Source organism: Ipomoea triloba, chromosome 8 (assembly GCF_003576645.1).
Source record: "Ipomoea triloba cultivar NCNSP0323 chromosome 8, ASM357664v1".
Lineage (NCBI taxonomy): Eukaryota > Viridiplantae > Streptophyta > Magnoliopsida > Solanales > Convolvulaceae > Ipomoea > Ipomoea triloba.
Window position 1 is genome coordinate 16,396,461 of NC_044923.1, and position 21,857 is coordinate 16,418,317.

The 21,857-nt window shown below is 34.1% G+C and overlaps 1 protein-coding gene and 2 long non-coding RNA genes across 5 annotated transcripts; 1 reads left to right on the plus strand and 2 right to left on the minus strand.

Moving 5' to 3' along the window:
* Positions 1-4,016: 4,016 nt before the first annotated feature.
* Positions 4,017-11,409, minus strand: LOC116027506 (phosphoribosylaminoimidazole carboxylase, chloroplastic-like). Of its 3 annotated transcripts, XM_031269207.1 has the most exons (16): positions 11,331-11,409; positions 10,571-10,986; positions 10,343-10,405; positions 10,094-10,232; positions 9,436-9,456; positions 7,383-7,417; positions 7,135-7,208; positions 6,781-6,928; positions 6,482-6,655; positions 6,031-6,118; positions 5,774-5,896; positions 5,318-5,415; positions 5,075-5,192; positions 4,887-4,981; positions 4,608-4,714; positions 4,017-4,511 (listed from the first exon to the last, which is right to left on the minus strand). In XM_031269207.1, the coding sequence occupies exons 3-16, from the start codon at positions 10,346-10,348 to the stop codon at positions 4,418-4,420; spliced, it is 1,320 nt and encodes a 439-aa protein (XP_031125067.1). In that variant the 5' UTR covers positions 10,349-10,405; positions 10,571-10,986; positions 11,331-11,409; the 3' UTR covers positions 4,017-4,417. The 3 variants fall into 3 exon arrangements, with proteins under 3 accessions (XP_031125067.1, XP_031125066.1, XP_031125065.1); XM_031269206.1 differs by lacking the exons at positions 7,383-7,417; positions 9,436-9,456 and adding an exon at positions 7,425-7,480; XM_031269205.1 differs by lacking the exons at positions 7,383-7,417; positions 9,436-9,456; positions 10,094-10,232; ... (1 more) ...; positions 10,571-10,986; positions 11,331-11,409 and adding exons at positions 7,425-7,480; positions 8,118-8,256; positions 8,367-8,429; positions 8,595-9,010; positions 9,355-9,432.
* A 35-nt stretch (positions 11,410-11,444) lies between these two features.
* On the minus strand, positions 11,445-16,513 carry LOC116027509. Its single transcript, XR_004099981.1, has 3 exons — positions 16,293-16,513; positions 13,121-13,236; positions 11,445-11,651 (listed from the first exon to the last, which is right to left on the minus strand). It is a non-coding gene; the product is annotated as an uncharacterized LOC116027509 (long non-coding RNA).
* Positions 16,514-18,621: 2,108 nt separating this feature from the next.
* On the plus strand, positions 18,622-21,445 carry LOC116027510. Its single transcript, XR_004099982.1, has 4 exons — positions 18,622-19,016; positions 19,126-19,242; positions 20,192-20,295; positions 20,968-21,445. It is a non-coding gene; the product is annotated as an uncharacterized LOC116027510 (long non-coding RNA).
* The last annotated feature ends 412 nt before the right edge of the window (positions 21,446-21,857 follow it).

The following is a 21,857-nucleotide window of genomic DNA, read 5'->3' on the forward strand; positions in this document are numbered from 1 at the left end:
ACAATGCATCGATCTTTCGTGAACCCTACATTCAACTTTTGGTCACACAACTGGCTGATGCTGATCAGATTTGCTTTAAGACCCTGTACCAGTAGTACCTTTGATAGTGAGGGTAGTCCAGCTACACTGAGGATCCCAATACCCATGATGTCACCTTTAATTCCATCACCAAAGGTTACTTGTCCAGTATATGGAATCACATTCTTGAGGAATTCTTTACTGCCGGTCATATGCCTAGAACAGCCACTGTCGAAATATCATTTTCCCTGTTCTTTTCCAAGAAGCATAGAAAAGCAAACTAGATCAGATTTTCTTACCTAAACTTGACGACTGACTGGAGTGATCCATTTTTTTTGAAATTTGTCAGTTCTCTGATCACTATAGAATCTGTAACATTCTGGTCTTGTGTGGCCTTTCTTGCAACAGTAGTGACATGTTGGAATATATTTCCTCAAAATCTTCTGGTGGGTTTCAATATTTGTCCAAGTGCTGGTACCTGCAGGGACAAACTTAGTAGTGAAAGAATTTTGAGAGTTTCGAGTGTACCCCAAACCATTTCGAATGTTAGGTGATCTTCCGGAGTCAAGGATTTGATTGAGAGTTGATGTTGTGTTCATCATTTGGATCTGTTTCTTGTAAGCTTCCAATTCTGCCGAGAGCTTCATCACTTTGGAGTTGGACTCTGCTAGTTCAGCATTTGTATCAGCAACTTGTTTCTTCAGGGATTCAATGTTCTTTTCAAGAAACTCATTTTTAGAATTTGTGGTTGTGTGAGTCTTCAAGAGAATATCCCATTTCTTGTACAGTTTGATGTAGGATTGTTCAAGTTCTTCATAAGGTATTTTATCTACATCTTCATGATCTGAACTATTATCCAAGTCCGAATGGGATTCAGCAACAACTGCAGTGAATGCTACGAAGTTTCTTGATATTTCTTCATCTTCTTCTTGAGCTTCTTCAGAACAATCTTCATCACTCCAGGTTGTTGCCTTCATGGACTTCTTTCTTTTGAGGTAAGTGGCACATTCCACCTGAATGTGTCCGAAACCTTCACATTCTCTGCACTGAATTCCTTTGTTCTTGTTCTTAACTTCCCCTTGCTGCCATTGATTTTGTCGAGTCAAGTTTTGGTTTTGACCGAACTGATTGATTTGACTAAAGTTCTTCTGTTGATTCGAACTTGATTTTCCGACGGTTCGAGATGAGTTAGACGAGGATGGAGCAGCACTGTTGGGTCTGTTTTGTTGATTCTTGCCTCCTCTGTTTCTCCGATTTATTTGTTTGAGAATCTTGGTGAAATTTCTTGTTATCATTGCCACAGATTCATCATCCAGTTCTTCACACTCTTCTTCTAAGTCAAATTCTTCGGCAATAAACGCAACATTCTTGCCCCTTTTTGAGTTGTTGTCTTGCGATAGGATATCTATTTCGTATGTTCTTAGATTGCTCATTAGTTCCGCAACAGATTTCGTTTCCCAGCCTATGCTTTCTTGAATTGCAGTGACTTTCATCCTGAAGCGTACAGGAAGAGATCGAAGAATCTTCCTGACCAGTTTGTCCGAGGAGAACGGTTCCCCCAATACGGCAGCTTCGTTCTTCAATTCTTGAACCCTAGCATTAAATTCGACGATGGTTTCTTCATCTTTCATCCGTAATTCTTCAAATCTGGTGAGAACTTGCTGCATCTTGGTTTGTTTGACAGAGGAGTCTCCTTCATAAAGTTTTTCAAGAATTTCCCAGGCATCCTTTGCAGAGCTGCATCCAGCAATTAACCCAAATTGACCCTCATCAAGTGATCCAGTAATGGTGTTCAGTGCCTTGTTGTTATTGTCACTGTCGCTTATTTCTTGAGCATTCCACTGTTCAACCGGAGCGAGAATTTCTGACTTATCTTCTTGAATCCTTTTGGGGTGAGTCTAGCCATGAGTGACGGCCTTCCACACATTCACTCCTTGAGCCTGAAGATAGATCTTGGTTCTTGCCTTCCAATAGGCATAATTTGTACCAATCAGTTGAGGAGGTCTTGCTTGCCCTTCCATATATTCTTTAGGGCGCACAGCAGCCAATCTTGAGAAGAAGGGTTAGTAACAAGGAAAACAGAGAGATTCAAAAGAGATTCAAAGGATCATTATCAAGGGAAAAGACCTTGAGGCTGGGCTCTGATACCAAATGAAAAACTTAGACTTCCGTGTTCTAGGTCTAAGATTGTAAAAGAGTCTTCTAACTATTAAATCCAATTACTAGATTTGTTAGATGACCTTTAACTATTTACTGATCTAAGTGCAAAGAGTAGAACAAGGAGTATTAAGCAGATAATATGTAAATGAATAATAAAGCAGCAAGAACACCAAGAATTTGTAACCCAGTTCGGAATCTCAATTCCTACATCTGGGGGGCATCACTCTGATTGCCCAACTCTTCATTGATCAACTCTGAAAATGTATCACAAGTTTACAGTAGAGAATCACGCGGCAACTCTAGAAATCTTCATTATCACCGTTCTAGAGTTCAGCCTTGAAGAGTTGAAGAATACTTGATCTCCCGATCTTCTTGAATTGAGGTTCCCCCTCAATCGTAGCGCAACTGGCTTTCAGAGTGATTGCTTGCCCAAGACTTTATGAAGAATATTGGATCTTGAATCAAAGGTAAGCTTTGTCAAGATATCTCGTTATCACCTATGAGGAAGCTTTCACGTTCAGATCTTTTGTATTCTCACCGATCATGCCAGGATCACTGGAAATTTTCCTCATATATATATCTTGCCCAGACTCGATTAAGTTTGAAGTCTTCGTAACTGATTCTGATTCCTCTTCTTGCTTTCCTTGTCTTGGTCCAGTGTTTCGTTCAGCAATTTGTCCTTAAAGCCTTCTGATCCTTCTGCTGAACTATAGGAATCCTAATACATCATAAAATAACTTGTTTTTGAACTATCTGCTGAACTAACAAAATTGTCACAAGGACTTGTTACAACTTAGGGAGTTTTACAAATATTTTTCTTTTTAGCAATTTTATTAACATTGACAAAAATCAAATTCATGTCCAGAAATTATTTTGCCACTATATCTATATGATGGTAACATTGCGGAATAAATAGTAAATAGATAAATAAAGGGCAAAAACTTGTGTAAGACCGTCTCACCATGAGACGAGTTGGGTCGGGTCGGGTCAAAATGCAAATGTAACACTTATATACACAAATGTCATACTTATAAGCTCAAATGTAATACTAATCATGAATAAAAATTTTTGTTACTAATAAGGGTAAATGTAATACTTTTAAGGGTAAATGTAATACTTTTACATTTCAATTTAAAAGTATTACATTTTTCCTCAAAAGTATTATATTTGCCCTTATAAGTAAGGGGCACTTGTCAACATTACTTATTATGAAAAATGTGTTACTTTTTCTCTTATAAGTAACAAAAACTGTATTCTTGATTAGTGTTATATTTGAGCATATAAGTATGATATTTGCACATATAAGTATGACATTTGCATGGTGCTTTGACCCGATCCGTCTCACGAATAAGGATCCGTGAGACGGTCTCACACAAGTGTAACCCTAAATAAAGTGATGTTTCTATTGACTTGGAAGTTTTAGGATTGAAAGGAGTAGGCGGCGCAATCAACGCCATGTTCCAGCAGCCCAATTTCAGTCAATTCTCTCAAAGTCAAATACGAGGTATGTGCTTTGTAGTTTCTCAAGCCCCTGGCACTACTGCATATATAATTCATCACACCTAAATATTATTCCCTCCGTTCCATATGTGTCTAATTCAATTAATCAGGCTTGACTGAAATTATTTAAAATTTAATTTTATATAATATTAAATATTAAATTCAATATTAATATACAAAATTTATTTATATATTTAGAAACTACACTAAAAGTACTATAAAAAAAATTAAAAACAAACAACAAATAATTAAAAAAATTAACAAAAAAGAAAAAGTTGATTTGACCATTGAATAAGTAAGTAACACAAATTAAATGGAACAAAGGAAGTAACATATTATAATCTAACACGTTATTGATAAAACTTGTATAATTATTTAGTTAGTACATGCAAAGATTTGCCTTCTCAAGTGGATTTCAATTTTCCATTATTTCTCGAGAGAAAATGAGATATCTGTTCATCAAGTATATATATGTAACATGTTTGAATCATTCCACCAAAAAAAAAAAAACATGTTTGAATCAAATGGAGATAAAACCCCACTTCAGACAGGAATCAAATCAATGGGTTTTAAGTGGGAATGGGATTGGTTGTGATTCCCTACTCCTAAACCCATGAAAATGCCCCCAAGGTTTTTTTCCATGTTTCCTAACTATCAGGACCTATTTTGAAAGGCATCTCTTTTGGCCTTCTGTGATCCTCATAATTGAATCTGGAAAGGGGTTGTGGTATAATCTGCGCTAAGAATTTAGGTAATCTTCCCAGCCGCCTTTTTCTAGCCTCTCTGCTTTGACCAAGACCTCGTCTCGTCTGTCTTCTTGATATTGAGCCATTCTACAAAACAATGAATGGCTCGTTAGCTGGGAGTTTTTATATTTTCAGAGAAGGGTTAGTTGGCGGGATTTGGGGAACGACAGAGGCAACCCTGACCTTGCTTGCAGGCTCGTGTCGCTGATCCCTAATAATTTCACTGCCAGCAGACCTGCATTTGTTGCATTGTTTATGGCTACGGTTGCAACTGGGACACCTCTTGGCATCTGTGTAAGATCAGACAACTATGATTAGAAATCTCCTTTCTTCTTCGAGATACTGTAATGTCAGAAACATTTCACATGGAAGAAAATGAAGCAAGAAACCAATATTTTATCTTTGCTCAGACCACCCTACCACTAATATTTCACTTTAAAAGTTGCAGAGAATTTGTAATACCTGAACAATGGATAATAGAGAGTCCATTCCATCTAGAGCAGAAGCTCGTACTGGAACTCCAATAACTGGTAATGGAGTCAATGCAGCAACCATGCCTAGTCGTCATAAATTCAAAAAGTTCATAGAATGTTTGTAGAAAATACATACCATAGCAAGTCATTAAGCATTACGGGTAGTCGAGTACTGACCAGGCAAGTGGGCTGCACCCCCAGCACCAGCAATTATTACCTGGATGCCTCGTTCTACAGCAGACACAGCATAGGAATACATCGTTTCAGGGGTCCGATGGGCGGATACTATTTTTACCTGCAATTCATGTTTTGTTTAATTAAGTCATATTATGGCTTCATGGAAGCCATGATTTAAAAAAAAAAATGGAGTTGATAGAACTTAAAACAAGGCAAGGTAATGTAATGATTTATGGAGATAACCTCAGTAGGCACATCAAACTCTCTCAATATCTTTGCAGCATCCTTCATAACAGGAAGATCTGAATCAGACCCCATTATGATTCCAACACATGGTGCAACTGTATATTGAATGACGTATACTAGTAAATCAATATAGTCAAATAGAAATAAGCATGGACGGGGATAACCCCAGCCAAGATGGCTAAGGATACAAACTTGTAACCACAAGGTCACGAGTTCGAATCTCAGCTTTCTTGGTTTGAGCTGGTAAGCTATGGGCAACCTAGGTTGGTTTACCTCCTAGTGGTCCTTTGCCGGCTAGGGTCACAAGGCGAGGTTCCTCGGGTACTGGCTGCGAGTTTTCCTAGTCACCCCAGATATAAGCATGGACAACTAGAGGTTTGACTAACAAGAATCAAGAGGAAACCATTTCATGAAAGGCACAGCAGAAGGCACAAGGAAACTAGAATAACATACCAGATCCAGAAGGCTGGCTATCCATGATATTTTCTCTGAGTGCAGATCTTAGCCGTGCTTCCACAATGCCCATTGAGGGTCCAACGAAAGTAATGTGACCCACCTTTCTTTGTTTTCGCATTTCTACATATATTATAATCATTCAGTTCTGATTCCCTTTCACTCGAACTTTCTTTTGGTAAATAACATGTGGATGCCTGCCATATAGGAAAAGAAGAGAAATTGCAACAAAAGGTATCACTGTTCATTCAACCAACCTGGTTTGTCATACCAATGAATAGATGCTCCTGGTATTTCTAATGCCCTTCCAATAAGCTGATTAGCTAAAGCAAAGCCTGGTTCTCCCTGGATCACAAATACAAGGTTTTACAAGCACAAACTCATTCTTTTAAACAAATAGTAACAAAAACTAGCAATGTTTTTTTCCCTTCAATATATGCCAAGGAAAATAGTAGAACAAGTTTATAATGTGTAGACTCATGTTTTTAATTTTAATACTTATTAACAATACCAAGAAACTTGTACACGTTGAACCTTAAAAACTCTCACGTTCCATTCATCATCTATGTACAAAATGCACACCTATGACTCTGAGCATGCATGCACATGGTAAGCCACAGTATTGAATATTTTGATGAAAGGTTAAATATTGTACACCATCAAGTTAGTGATTAAAGATTATATAAAATGCCCAAAATGTAAACTAACCTCATCTTCACCTAATATATTGTACATGATGGCAGCAGGTGTTTTCATTGACGGGTCACCGAGTGGCAGCCCTACCACAGCTCGTAAGTGTTGCTCAAATTGCGAAGTAAAGCAAGACTCAATAGTATGATGTCCACTATTATGAGGTCTTGGAGCCACTTCATTAAGTAAAATCTGTGTAAGAGAATGTATATATAGAGGGTTGTCATGTTTCGAGATTGTGAAAAGTTGTATATGGCATTCCCGGCCTTTTAAATGCGAAAAGATATTAATAATAAACACATTAGCAACTAACCAACCTGATCATCATCTGTCAAAAACAGCTCAACAGCAAAAACACCAGCACCTGCTAATGAACCAACAGCTTTGCATGCAACATCAGTTGCAAGTTTCATAACCTTCCATGACACATTAGCTGGTGACTTCACAATGTGACAAATGTTTTCCCTGTGGATACTAAAAATTATTAGGAATACGGAAAGCTAAATGCTTTTCATAGCATTGCCAAACAACAAAAAGATTACAGAATTCTAATCTATGAGAAGCACGTGTTCAACATGAAAACGAATAATAGTAAAAGTTGATCAGGCAACAAATAAATATAATCTTGTAATAGTAAAAGTTGATCAGGCAACAAATAAATATAATCTTGCCTATGAATTGTCTCAACAACGGGATAACAAAGGATAGAGCCATCCCTTCCTCTGGCCACAATGACAGAAAGCTCCTAAAATAAGACAAAGTGTTAATAAATAATGACAGAAAGCTCCTAAAATAAGACAAAGTGTTAATAAATACATCTCCTTTCAAAGCAAAAGCTTCAGAAAAGACCTTTAAGGTTTTACGAGATTTACAAATTCAATAAACAAGAATTGCAAAGTGGACCATAACACATACTAACCTTCACAAATGGGGCCCACTTTTCAACATATAAACCCCTAACCTTCACAAATGGGGCCCACTTTTCAACATATAAACCCCGATCACATCCTCCAAGAGCTGCAAAGTGGTATTAATTTATACTTTTTTATTAAACAGTAAGCGTTGAAGCATGCATTCCACCTCAAGTAGCATCTTAAGCTATTAGTGAGGAATTGGGATACAGATTATTTTATATTTAATCATCAACGATGAGCTTCCAGAAATACTCCATAAACAAAGTAAATAAAAAATAAAAATAATAATAATAATAAAATAAACCATCATTCCCATGCTCATGCAGTCATGCACACATGACACATACTCATGTTAAATATATACACTGATGCATATGGAAAAAACAAATGATGGAGACCAACAATGAAAATATGTTTACTTTGGAGCTCACAATTCCCACCAAAAAAAAAAAATCATTGTAGGATTAAACAAATGATGCACTTTTGTCTGACTCTTATGTCCCAAATCTCTACTAGAATATATTGAGCACTTAAACCGCACCCCCATTTTTTCTAATTTAAGAGGTTTGCTTTTCCTTTCTATTCCCCTCATATTTTAATTTTTCTTATGTTAATAAAAGCCATAGAACAAAGACAACAATTAAATTGATGACTAAAGTGTTTACTAAAGGTCTTGTATTTGCAAAAGTCAAGGTAATTTAATTAACTGTTGTTTATATTATAAGTTGATAGTATATTACCATTTACTGCAGAAGAAAGATCTTCTTCACTTTTAGCTACAGCATTGCCACGCCCATCATAGGCAAGCCTCCTGCTCTTGACCATAAGTGGATAGCCAAAGAGGTCACCTGCTCTTTTAGCACTTTCAAGATTATCTATCTGTCTTACCCAAATATCGAAGTGATCAAATGTTAGTATTATTCATTCCATTTGGGTGTGATTATTACTAGAAAACATAGCAAATTTAGTGGAATTATCATCATCCCCACCTGCATAACCTTAGGAAGCGGAATGGCAGATTTAGAAAAGTGGACCTTTTGAAGATATTTGTCCTGTTATAAAAGAAAACAATGATGTGCAAGTCAGAATAGAACCACTAAAGTCAAGGCTGCAATAAGCCAAAACTAGGTGTTACTTGTTTGAAATATAAAATAGAATACATGTGCATAGAGACTCATGTAACTTATTTGCGCACAATCCCATATCTAGAGAAAAACCTGGATTATCCGGATTGTTGAGGCTTTAGGCTCACAGTCCACCCCTAGCTGCTCCAACTTTTCAATTGTGGCAGCATCAACATGCTCAATTTCAATCGTCAACACATCACACGTAACTCAAAACCCAAATTCATTAGTAAGAAACCAAAAGAAAGAGTAAATTCAATATACCCACAAAGCAGAAATGGTGCAAATCAAACCTTTTTCCAAATTCTTCAACAGTGGCACTATCATCATAGCTCCCAACCACATGATGATGAGCCAACAAACTTGCAGGACAATCCTTCATTGGGTCCAAGACAATAACTTTGATGGCCATCTCCGATGCTGCTTGACACAACATACGGCCAAGTTGTCCTCCTCCCAGAACCCCAACAACCATTTCAGATACTCCATGAATGGGTGAAACAGAGCTCCTACGTTTAGTAACATAACCAGAAACATTTAAAAAAACGCAATCAAAACTGCTCTTTCTGAAATAATCATGCAGCACAACTCACACCTTACAATTCACTAATTCATTATAAGCATAGTTCTTAAGGAACAAAATAGCAAAAGCAAAACATAACATCATCAGGAGATATAGTGGAGAGGAGGCTTCGGCATTAGGAAACGTAAGTAAAAAATCTTGACTTTATAATTCAATAAACCTCAAAAGGAAACGCCTTTATTCATGAATTCATTTAAGACATTTTTAAGCATCACACCTAAAACCATTAATAAAAATCAAGTTTCTAAAACTAGCGTTGGGAAGCAATACCTGTCCGGTGCCGGCGTTTCTTGAGCTTTCAAAGAAGCTTTGCAGGGCAAAACGGCGGAGCTGCATTGGGCATTTTGGNACCCCGATCACATCCTCCAAGAGCTGCAAAGTGGTATTAATTTATACTTTTTTATTAAACAGTAAGCGTTGAAGCATGCATTCCACCTCAAGTAGCATCTTAAGCTATTAGTGAGGAATTGGGATACAGATTATTTTATATTTAATCATCAACGATGAGCTTCCAGAAATACTCCATAAACAAAGTAAATAAAAAATAAAAATAATAATAATAATAAAATAAACCATCATTCCCATGCTCATGCAGTCATGCACACATGACACATACTCATGTTAAATATATACACTGATGCATATGGAAAAAACAAATGATGGAGACCAACAATGAAAATATGTTTACTTTGGAGCTCACAATTCCCACCAAAAAAAAAAAATCATTGTAGGATTAAACAAATGATGCACTTTTGTCTGACTCTTATGTCCCAAATCTCTACTAGAATATATTGAGCACTTAAACCGCACCCCCATTTTTTCTAATTTAAGAGGTTTGCTTTTCCTTTCTATTCCCCTCATATTTTAATTTTTCTTATGTTAATAAAAGCCATAGAACAAAGACAACAATTAAATTGATGACTAAAGTGTTTACTAAAGGTCTTGTATTTGCAAAAGTCAAGGTAATTTAATTAACTGTTGTTTATATTATAAGTTGATAGTATATTACCATTTACTGCAGAAGAAAGATCTTCTTCACTTTTAGCTACAGCATTGCCACGCCCATCATAGGCAAGCCTCCTGCTCTTGACCATAAGTGGATAGCCAAAGAGGTCACCTGCTCTTTTAGCACTTTCAAGATTATCTATCTGTCTTACCCAAATATCGAAGTGATCAAATGTTAGTATTATTCATTCCATTTGGGTGTGATTATTACTAGAAAACATAGCAAATTTAGTGGAATTATCATCATCCCCACCTGCATAACCTTAGGAAGCGGAATGGCAGATTTAGAAAAGTGGACCTTTTGAAGATATTTGTCCTGTTATAAAAGAAAACAATGATGTGCAAGTCAGAATAGAACCACTAAAGTCAAGGCTGCAATAAGCCAAAACTAGGTGTTACTTGTTTGAAATATAAAATAGAATACATGTGCATAGAGACTCATGTAACTTATTTGCGCACAATCCCATATCTAGAGAAAAACCTGGATTATCCGGATTGTTGAGGCTTTAGGCTCACAGTCCACCCCTAGCTGCTCCAACTTTTCAATTGTGGCAGCATCAACATGCTCAATTTCAATCGTCAACACATCACACGTAACTCAAAACCCAAATTCATTAGTAAGAAACCAAAAGAAAGAGTAAATTCAATATACCCACAAAGCAGAAATGGTGCAAATCAAACCTTTTTCCAAATTCTTCAACAGTGGCACTATCATCATAGCTCCCAACCACATGATGATGAGCCAACAAACTTGCAGGACAATCCTTCATTGGGTCCAAGACAATAACTTTGATGGCCATCTCCGATGCTGCTTGACACAACATACGGCCAAGTTGTCCTCCTCCCAGAACCCCAACAACCATTTCAGATACTCCATGAATGGGTGAAACAGAGCTCCTACGTTTAGTAACATAACCAGAAACATTTAAAAAAACGCAATCAAAACTGCTCTTTCTGAAATAATCATGCAGCACAACTCACACCTTACAATTCACTAATTCATTATAAGCATAGTTCTTAAGGAACAAAATAGCAAAAGCAAAACATAACATCATCAGGAGATATAGTGGAGAGGAGGCTTCGGCATTAGGAAACGTAAGTAAAAAATCTTGACTTTATAATTCAATAAACCTCAAAAGGAAACGCCTTTATTCATGAATTCATTTAAGACATTTTTAAGCATCACACCTAAAACCATTAATAAAAATCAAGTTTCTAAAACTAGCGTTGGGAAGCAATACCTGTCCGGTGCCGGCGTTTCTTGAGCTTTCAAAGAAGCTTTGCAGGGCAAAACGGCGGAGCTGCATTGGGCATTTGAAGCTTTGCAGGGCAAAACGGCGGAGCTGCATTGGGCATTTTGGGAAAGCATCCAAGAAGAGGAAGAAGAAAATTGCTTGAGGATTAAGGTGCGTTGAGGCTTAGAATTAAAAACACCTCCAAAGATGGCACTTTTACAGGGAGCTGAGTTGATTCTGTGACAATGGTCGCTGCTGCAAAGTAGGGCTGCAGATTTGGTAAAGCTCTGCATCCCCTTTCACTTTTTCTTGAAAAAGAATAGAATTCTGGAAAAATGAAAATTGGAGGAGGGGTTTAGGGTTAGGGCCTGTTTACTAACCAGAAATTTTCTCCAGTTTTCTGGAAATTTAGAAAATTAGAAAACAGAAAACAGAAAATATGTTTACTAGCACAATTTTTCATTTTGAAAACAAAAAATAATTCTCCACACTATTAAAAACTGTTTTCTAAATGGAAAACAAAATCAGCTATCATCTATATATATATATATATATATATATATATATATATATATATATATATATAAAAGCCACAAGATTCTGGAAAATAAAAAAAAATCGTTTTCCCGCCCAGTCAAAACTACGTAGTTTTGATGAATTTGTAAAATTATTAGTACAAATCAGATTAACAGTATGAATGCATTTATTGTGTTCACATTTACTGCAACAAACAAAGCATGCTTACAAATTCCAATAACTACAATTTTTTGAAATGCAAATAACTTTTACAATCTACAAGACTAACATTAATTACTTACAAATGAATTTAAAATTCAAAATCACAATTTACATCTAAATCAACAGTATAAATAGATCTCATATCACAACCAATACTACTAACTTTATTTCTGAATTAGATGTAGAGATGCCAGAAGCTCAACCAGAGATGAAACACCCAGCAAAATCATAGGCTGCCAAGAGAAAGGCATACACACGCAAAAGCCATGGTCCTTGATGATGAGGATACTTCGTTCCTTACTAATAGGTCTGCTGTGTACTTGGAGATGATGGAAAGGTATATACTTTTTTTTTGAAAAGATATGAATCATACCAAATAGAGAAACATGTTGATGATCACATAATAATTTGAATAGAAAATAGTATAGTAAGATTCAAGCCCAATGTAAAAATTTTTATTAAATCAGATTCAAGACCCTTGAAGTTCAAGAGTTTCAATGCAGCTGATAAGCCTGCCTGGAAGCATTGCTAGCTTCTAACAAAAAGATGATGAATGCAGAAAGGCCTTGCTCAGCAACAAATTAGCAAACATGTGATGCATCCTTGCTACTTGAAAGGTATACACTTTAATTTGCAATTTTTGGTGTTTTTAAAACGATTTCTGTTGATTTTTTTATCTCAGGTCCTATTTATTTTGAAGCAAAGCAAAGGGAGATCCTGGTAATATCCATGGCCTTAATTTTTTATTTTATTTTTTTGGGAGGGGCTGCCTTCCAATTCCATCCCCATGATTTAAAATTTAAAAAATAGGTATGAACAAAGTAGCCACCAAATATGCATATATAAACTGAATAAGTTAAAAAACATCTGGAAAAAAATTTCAAATTTACCAATCTGCTTGGATTTGATTTTGTTTTAAATGTGAAAAATGTATATAAAATCTAATTGTTTCTAACAAAGCTTTAAGCACATTAGTTTGTTAAGATTATGAAAACAGTTACTCATTTATGAAAGAAAAAAAAAACAAAAAAAAAAGAAGGAAGACAGTTGAATGATACCTCTTCTGCAAGAATGCCACTCTTCAGAATCTGTTCGATTTGATCTTTCAAAGGAGGCCCATTCAATTGAAGGAAATGCTTCAACAAGAAAGCTCTTGGATCATTTCAAATATTACCTGTATATCATCATTAAACATAAGAGGTGTAGTACAATACTTTGTAAGCAGATCAAAAGCATTGAGGTTACCAGAAATGAGAGATGTTGTATAGAAGTAGTGCATTATGCAAAAATAATAATGTATAAATAGAAAATATAATACGATATATGGGTGTTTTAGGTATTTATTGCCAAATATGTTCTTAATCTATTATGAACAAACTTACAATTCCTAATTATGGATATGCTATGAAGAATCTACATATGTTTGTCAACACTCTAGAAACCTGATTTGCAGTTATGTAATCAGGAAAATAAAGTATTAGAGAATTCAATTCTGGAAATGGTAGTCAAAAACCAAAGAACAAATACTAAATTAAATCTTATTCCTATAACATTATTGAGAAAAAAATGATAGAATCATTATTTCTATACAAGTATGGAACTTAAAATAAGATAGTCATTGATGTAGATTAAAGTAAAAACCACACTGTGACTAAATATTGTTATTTGCAATAACATAAAAGTGAACAAGATTTCATTTTAATGTTATGTTTTGGATTGCTATAAGGAAAAATTGTAATTTATGCCCTTCCATAATATGTCAATTATCAATGTCACCGATACATATATTGCCCCTCCCGTGGTGTAAATATTGCCCCTCCTTTGTTATGGGAGGGGTAATATATGTACCGTATTTGAAAATTGAGGGGCAACATCATAGTTATCACGGCGCCCTGTTAAGTCGCGGCGCCTCCCGAGCGCCTTGTCGCCTAGGCGACTAGGCGCCCGCCTAGGCGACAAGTTAAAAAATACTATATATATATATATATATATATATATATATATATATAAACAATTAAACATATAAATTGTACTGCACCTGCCCACTGCCTAGCCTACTGCTCACTGCCCACTGCCGCCCTAGCCTCCTGCCCACTGCCCACTGCCCACTGATATTATTAACCAAAGAAGTGGCAGTCTGACAGTTTATAACCTAAATCCTTAGGAAGACAAACAGTCGCAGATGGAGAAAACCAAAGAAAATGGAGAAGAAAGTTGAAGAGGAAAGAAGAAGAAAGAAGGACGACTTAGGCGGTGGGAGGACGACGCCGGTGGGAGGGCGACGGTGACGGCGATGGGCGATGGCTGTGGGAGACATTAGTCGACGCACTAGATCTGAAATCCTTTCTTCTTCTCTCTTCTTATTAGGTCAAACTTTTTTTTTAAAAATAAAATTACTAAAAATGGGTTGGGTTTGCGGGTTGGACGCAGGGTCGGCGTCCATGGCGCCCGCCTGCGACGCCTTGGCGACGCCGGAGCTCGCCTCCCGTTTTTAGGACGCCAAGGCGTCGTAGGCGACGCCGTGATAACTATGGGCAACATTTACACTACTAATAATTCAAGGGTGACATTGATAACTGACATATTATGGAGGGGTAAAAATTACAATTTTCCCTTGCTATAATTTAAACAAATAAGTAAAATGACTTTTAACATTGATGCTTTTTTTTTCTTTCTAATAATAGAAATTTCTCATAAAAGGGAAAAACAAGTATAATATGCAGAGAAAATGAGAAAATGAAATAGAATTTGCAAAATTTTATTTGCAAATTAAAAATAGAGTATTTTAGAGAAAGCAACAAACAGTTTTGTGAAATGTGCTAAGTTCAATAAACACTCTGTTTAAATTATAAATAAAAAACTATTAAAAATAAATTTGAAAAATAGGATCTCCCCATGAGAGAAAGAACTCAACAAAATAATTCAACTAATGTCAGATATCAAGCTAAGGGTCATATCAAACTTAAATTTGGAAGGTAAGCTATTGGATAATATATTACCTATGCACAATACTAGAGCTGTAATTTAAAAACAGTGTCATTGTTTGAAACTTTAACTCAGTTTATGTCAACTTCTTACAGACAGCAAGAACCAAATAATATGTAAAAGTAAAGAGGACAAGTAATTTAAATGGAAAAAGGATAATTACAGTTAAATCTGAAAAAGGTAATACATAAGTAAACCTACAAGTAGTTTGAAATTTGGTGTTTGCTGGAAATTAAGAATATTTGTCCAAACACACATAACCAAAGAGCTATGTATAACTTGATTCTGAGACCAATCAAGAGAACATAAAAGCAATAGTCTTCCAATGATAGGAAACCTTTAAAGGTTAATCTCTAAAGATAGCGCATAGTACGGTTGCTCAAGTGCAAAATTTAAGTAATTGAATATACAGATTACCAATTCAAATTACTAAGGGGAAGAACAATCACTGCTCGCTGGCTCATATATCTCATCTTATAATTATTGCTTTCAGTTTCGAGATTATTCAATTACATTCAGATGAGCATTGTCTCATCTAATTTTTAGAGGATCGTTGTTTCTAATATCATCTCAATTAGTTTAGATTAACAGTCCTTTTAAAGCAGTTAGAGACTATTAGGAATCAACTACCCAATTAACTTATCATGTCCAAATACTTAGCTGGGTACTCATACAGGGTCCAGAGGTAAAAAAATTGTTAAACAGATACGACAGCCATATCAAGATCCATAGAAAAATCAGAGTAATATATATGACAGCAGTTTAGGACTTTAGGTCTAAGTGAATGTGACTGGCTTTTCATAGCAAATATGCAACAACCATGGCAAAATCCTGGATAGTACATGAATTCGTAGCAAAAACAAATAAGAAGCAGTAGAACTTTTAGATTACAAATTATGGAACAGCTAACAATGTTATGAGTTGAAAAAATTTAGGAAAATACTTATCTAGGTTGGGATTCAAAATAGATGAAGGAAATATTACAAAGAGCCTAAGAAAACATAGATTTTTGCACAAAAAAAAATTGATCAATATTTTTGAGGAATTCAAATACGAACTTAACTATACAATTTAAACCCTTAATTACTACAGAATAACATAGATAAATCACAAAATCAACAATAGAACAGCATGCAAGAGGAATCTGACATCAGATAAATACAAAGGAAGCTAAAGGTGAGGAGAGGCAAAAAATTGAATACATGAAAAAAATTGAGAAAATTGAAATCAAAGATGCATATTTACACAGTGGTGAGGGGAGGCCGTGGCTAGACCGGCGGGACGCGGCGACGATGGAGCTCGGACTACGTGACGGCGGCTTGAAGCTTTAGCGTGAGGGCGGTGAGGGCGGTGTGGCGAGGGACGGCAGTGACTCCGGTGATGTAAGGGACTGAGACGCAGATGGACAGATAGATTGCAGATCTGAGGGAGTGAGGGAATGAGGGCGTGAGGAAGTGAGGAGGAAAAAAAGAAGGAAAAAAAAAAAAACAGAGGGCGTCAGAGTGTGAGACTGAGAAAAATAAAGGGGAGATTAGGGTTTGCACTCCAGATGTCATAATTTATATATATATATTAGTGTATATGTATACTCCTAAATTGTTATATTATTTGGTGAAGATTTAACTTTTAATGTTCCATTATTTGTATGATTAGTAATTTTATAAGATTGAATATCTTCGTGATGATAACAACATTTTATATGATATACATTTATAAAAAGTAAACTATATATGTGTTTGTGTGTGTATATATATTCAAATAACTATAAGCCGTTTTCATAAAAAATAATAATAATAACTATAAGCCGATATTATCATATAACTGGCAAAATTAAATTTTCAATACCATTAATTCCAGCAATGGTCCTCCGACTATGTTGATTTTCCAAAATTAGTCCCCGACTTTTAATTTGGACAATTTAGGTCCCTTAACTTTCAAATTCTTTCCAATTGAGGTCCCTTAACTGTCGTCAAATTTTGGTTAAATTGAGGTCAAATGAAGGGGTAAAACTATTTGTTCACTTGTATACTCGTATTTCTTCTGTCTTATACGCTATATATATGAATATAATATCAGTCGAAGAGACATCGACTGAGATTATATGGCTTCGATTGAGACTTTGACTGAGATTATATTTATATATACAGCGTATTGGACATGAGAAATACGAGTAATAATACACTAAACATGTGAACAGACAATTTTACCCATTCATTTGACCTCAATTTAACCAAAATTTGACGAAATGACCAACATTGGAAAGAATTTGAAAGTCAAGGGACCTAAATTGTCCAAATTAAAAGTCGGGGACTAATTTTGGGAAATCAACATAGTCGGAGAACCATTGCTGGAATTAACTCTGTTAAAAATTGTTAGTTTGAAATTATTTTTCATTTTTAGACTCGGTAGTGTTACAAATTGTAAATCCGAAAGGTTCACATATAGAATAAAATTTATTAACCGGGAAATAAATCTAATTCAAACATAAATACCAACTAGTAGTCCACCCGTGCGATGCACGGTATAACAATAAAAATATAACAATTGTCTTTCAAAAATATATTATAGACAGAAATTAAAAATTATTCCGTACTAAATCAAGACTTCCATTGAAAAACATTGCATATAGGCATTGGCTCTAACAAAATGAAACAAATTTTTTTTATCATTCATCTATAAATTATTAAATACTTCCTTATATACATGATCAAAATAGGTCACTACAAAATATAATACACTCCTAAAAATATATATAAAAACATATATTTTTAAAAAAATTAATAAATAAGTAAGTATATTAACTATATACCTATATCTCGCAATTGTGCACTTCTATTAACATGTTGAATTTGATTTATGGAATCAATGCCGCTTGAAGTTGTTGGCGGTAAGTTATGCTCAATATCAATAGAATAAGAAAGTACTATATTCTCTCCCTGACCTATAATCCCAATTCAAATATTGGAAAAAAAAAAAAAAAAAAAAAGACACACCCACCCAAACATACTTTCATCCGTATAAATATGGAAGTAATAATTATATCATTCTAAATAGCATACAATTGTAAATAACTCTTACCATATATTATATCATATAATAGTACCTGCATTGAGTGCATTACATATTCAACTCAGAAGCTACATCACCTATATGTAAATCATTTGAAGTATGAAAAACACAATAATAGGAGTTTAATATTTGAACACTGTTGACTCTGTTACAATAAAGTATCTGTTGATGATAACAATTCTCAACAAAATAATAATTAATAAATAATAATAAGTAATTAAAAAATTTTAGAATACAATTACTACTAACAGTAATAATAAAAATAATAATACGAATAAAATAATAATAATAATAATATAAAAATAATTTTAATAACATAAATTAATAAATACATATATAAATATAAATCTAAATGTAATAAATAATAATTAGTAATTAAAAACTTTATGTTTTCAAAAAAAAAATCTATTACAATTACTACCGTACAAATAATAATAATAATAATAATAATAATAATAATAATAATAATAATAATATCTTCCCCATTTCTGCGCTTCAACGCAGACTTCTTCCCCATTTCCGTGCTTCGTCTTCTTCGCCAAACCGACTCTCCCTCCACAGAAATGGAGACGAAGCCATAGAAATCTAAAAACCCACTTCACTCCGTAATCCCAGGTTCAACCCACTCTTCTTCCCCATTTCTGTCTTTCGTCGTCGTCTTCCTCGCTAAACCGACGGCATCACTCAGTACACAGAAATGGAGACGAAGCCATAGAAATCCAAAAGCCCACTTCACTCCGTAATTCCTAACACCAAATTTAACTCCAATCCGCACCTAATTAGCTCAAATAATCAGCATAGATCAGTTTATTGCGGCCCTTCGTACAATCTTTGATCTAAGTTGCTTCAGAAGAGAAAACTCAACATCCATGGCTATACACAGGCTGCCTACATCATCTGGTAAGTTTCAAACTTTCAATTACTCTTTACTTAATTAATTAAATAAAAATCCTAACTTTATAATTAAATAAAAACCTAACTCTTTATCTGCATGTCTATATGATCTGAGAGTGAACAAAGGAAAATAAGAGTTGAAAGCCACTCCAAAGATTTGACGGTGTACATGCAGAGCAATCATGTAGTCGAAAAGTTCCTCTCCAAAAACTCTAAGACAAAAATGATAAAGGTAAATACATTCTGACCTTAAAAAGTTATTAATTTTCCTAAAATTTATATTCCAATGTCTGAAAATTTGTATAAATATAGATTCTTAGCTAAATATAACTTATGTGTGTATTTTTATGTGTAATTGTTTTGTACCACCAAACACTACCTACAATCTGCTCCTAATTCCCCCATTTCAGCATCGCAAAGCCGTGACAGAACATCTTGATTCTTGAGATCGTTCTGGCACTAATCTGTTTCCGTTAATATATATTCTTGAAATTCCATTTTTTGTTAGGGTTAAGTATTTGTTCATAAATTTGTAGTCCATTTAAAAGTAAATTTGAATTTTTCTTAAATTGTTTTTTTGGTTTAATTAAATTTGTTTGTATGCTTTTCAAAAAAAAAAATAAATTGTTTGTATGAATTGTAATTACCAAAAAGTTTAAATAATTGATTTTATTGGCGATTTAATCGTATTTAGTGTTTAGGTATATAAATGAATTTCAATCTCAATTATAATTGTATGTTTTTAAATTTCCACAGTGAAAAATATATGTTTTTTTTAAATTGTATGTTTTTAAATTGCCACAGTGAAAAATATATGTTTTTTTTAAATTATGAATGGATGAATATTTTTTCAACTATCAATTATTGTCATATTATGTCTTTTTTTACCTAAATATGTAAAAGTAGTATATTTCAAATTATCTGTCTTATTGAAAAGAAATAATACTAACTTACGATCTCATCTAAACAAAACTGAATATATTTAACCTAATATTCTAATAGTGTATACGTAAATTTATTGCAAGATTAGTAGAATGCATGAAATTGGTAAGACCACACAACAAAATATTGGCCTAACAATTTTAGGCAGTTTCACTATGTACAAAATTACTTCCTGTTATACTGTGTATATCCCAGTTAAAATAGATATTACCACTAACTTGACATTTTTTCATTAAAAGGTTTTCAACGTTGCGCTTCACTTAAGTTTAGAAGTACAAAAGAGAGTAATTTACTCGTCGCACAAGTAAGCAACTCCAAAAATAGATACATAGCTACGAAACCAGTTAAGTTTTCATTACACCTTGATCTGTCATTGTCTGTTTTCTCTTGCATCCAATGCTTATTGAGCCTTTTAACTTCATGCTTGGTTGATGTGTTTTGTTCTGAATTTTGAGATTCTGCTAGTAAATGAATTTGTTATATATGTTATTGCATGGAAGCATTAGTATTTATCAACCACTTTGGCAATTGGGTGTCTTCGACAATCATTACAGCATGCTAAATTATTACTCTGTAATTTTTATTAGAAAAGTAAATGTAAACACTGCTTATTTTACACTGGAATTGTATTTCTGTGGAAACTTATGTGTACACCAAGTTTACATTTTTTAAATATATTTAAATCTATAATTAATCTATGAATCAATCCATAAAACAGTCAAATGATCAGGAACACTCAATCTTTATTACATTTTTGAATAAATAAATTTAAGATGCAATAGTACTAAAAAAAAATAAGATGCAATAAAAATCCAAAATTTCTCCATAGTGGATATAAATGTTGTTAATACAATGAATACTTTTTTTTTTTTTTTTGTTTTAGCCACTTTACAAAGGAGTTATTTATGAATCCCTTGGCATCCAATCCTCTTATCTATGCTTATTCTTCAATCTGACCAACATTGAAAAGCTATATTAATTCCCCTCTTCATTCTCACTCATTTATATATTGCAGTTTGTCACCTATTTACCTGAAAATTATGAGGTCATCTACATATGCTCCAAGCACCATCCTTGCATCTATCCATGAAAGAGCCTCACTAAGATACACAAAATTACTCCTCAACAGGACACCAGGGTTCCACTCTATCATGCATAGAAACATAAAAATGAGATTGAAGCTCTCCTATTATTTTCCCTCAATTTGAGTAGTGTTGACAATGAGAATAAGTCATACTTGGTATATAATTTCTTCGCTTTGGAAGATTTCATTCATCTAATAGTTATTGATGAGATTTCTGCTCACAGGACAATTTCTAGTGCTCTATTTCTCTAATTTGTGTATTTGTAGAAATTCATAATTGTTGTTTGAATATAAAACAGTAAACATAAAATATTAACTTAGGATCATCCTCAATGAGGAAATCTATAAGTCTTGTTACGGAGAGTGTATCTCCATCACCTATCCAATAATATATGATACTATAACAAAAGAAGTACATATTAGAAGTATATTTTATATGATTTATACAGAATATAAATAACTTGAATGAGAAGTTGTACCTATTAGTTCTTTCTCATCAACCTCCTCTTTGCCTAGTTAGCAATGTTTTGAAAGAAAATATAAGTATATATTGTTGAAAGAAAATTACAAAATTTATTTACTTACCTTTGCATCATGAAATAAGCATTCCATGCTTTTGATTGGTTTTTTGTTCTTGATTCAGACAGCTCATACGTGTGAACTAAAAGTACCCTCATGGCTTTTCGTGTGTGATAAAGATTTATTTGAGACCCAAGAACAAAGTGGCTAGACATCAAGCTTCAATTGCTATGCTTTACAGTTGAACAACCTAAAGTAGTAAAAAAAGCAGTACACATTGTTATTTAAATATCAACTAACCT

What these genes read in the sequence shown, in the direction of transcription:
- LOC116027506 (XM_031269206.1), bottom strand. An exon ending in TAGCCAGCCTTCTGGATCTG is followed by an intron (nt 5,416 to 5,773) that starts GTATGTTATTCT and finishes TTCAATATACAG; the next exon opens with TTGCACCATGTGTTGGAATC. An exon ending in CTCTATTATCCATTGTTCAG is followed by an intron (nt 4,715 to 4,886) that starts GTATTACAAATT and finishes GATCTTACACAG; the next exon opens with ATGCCAAGAGGTGTCCCAGT.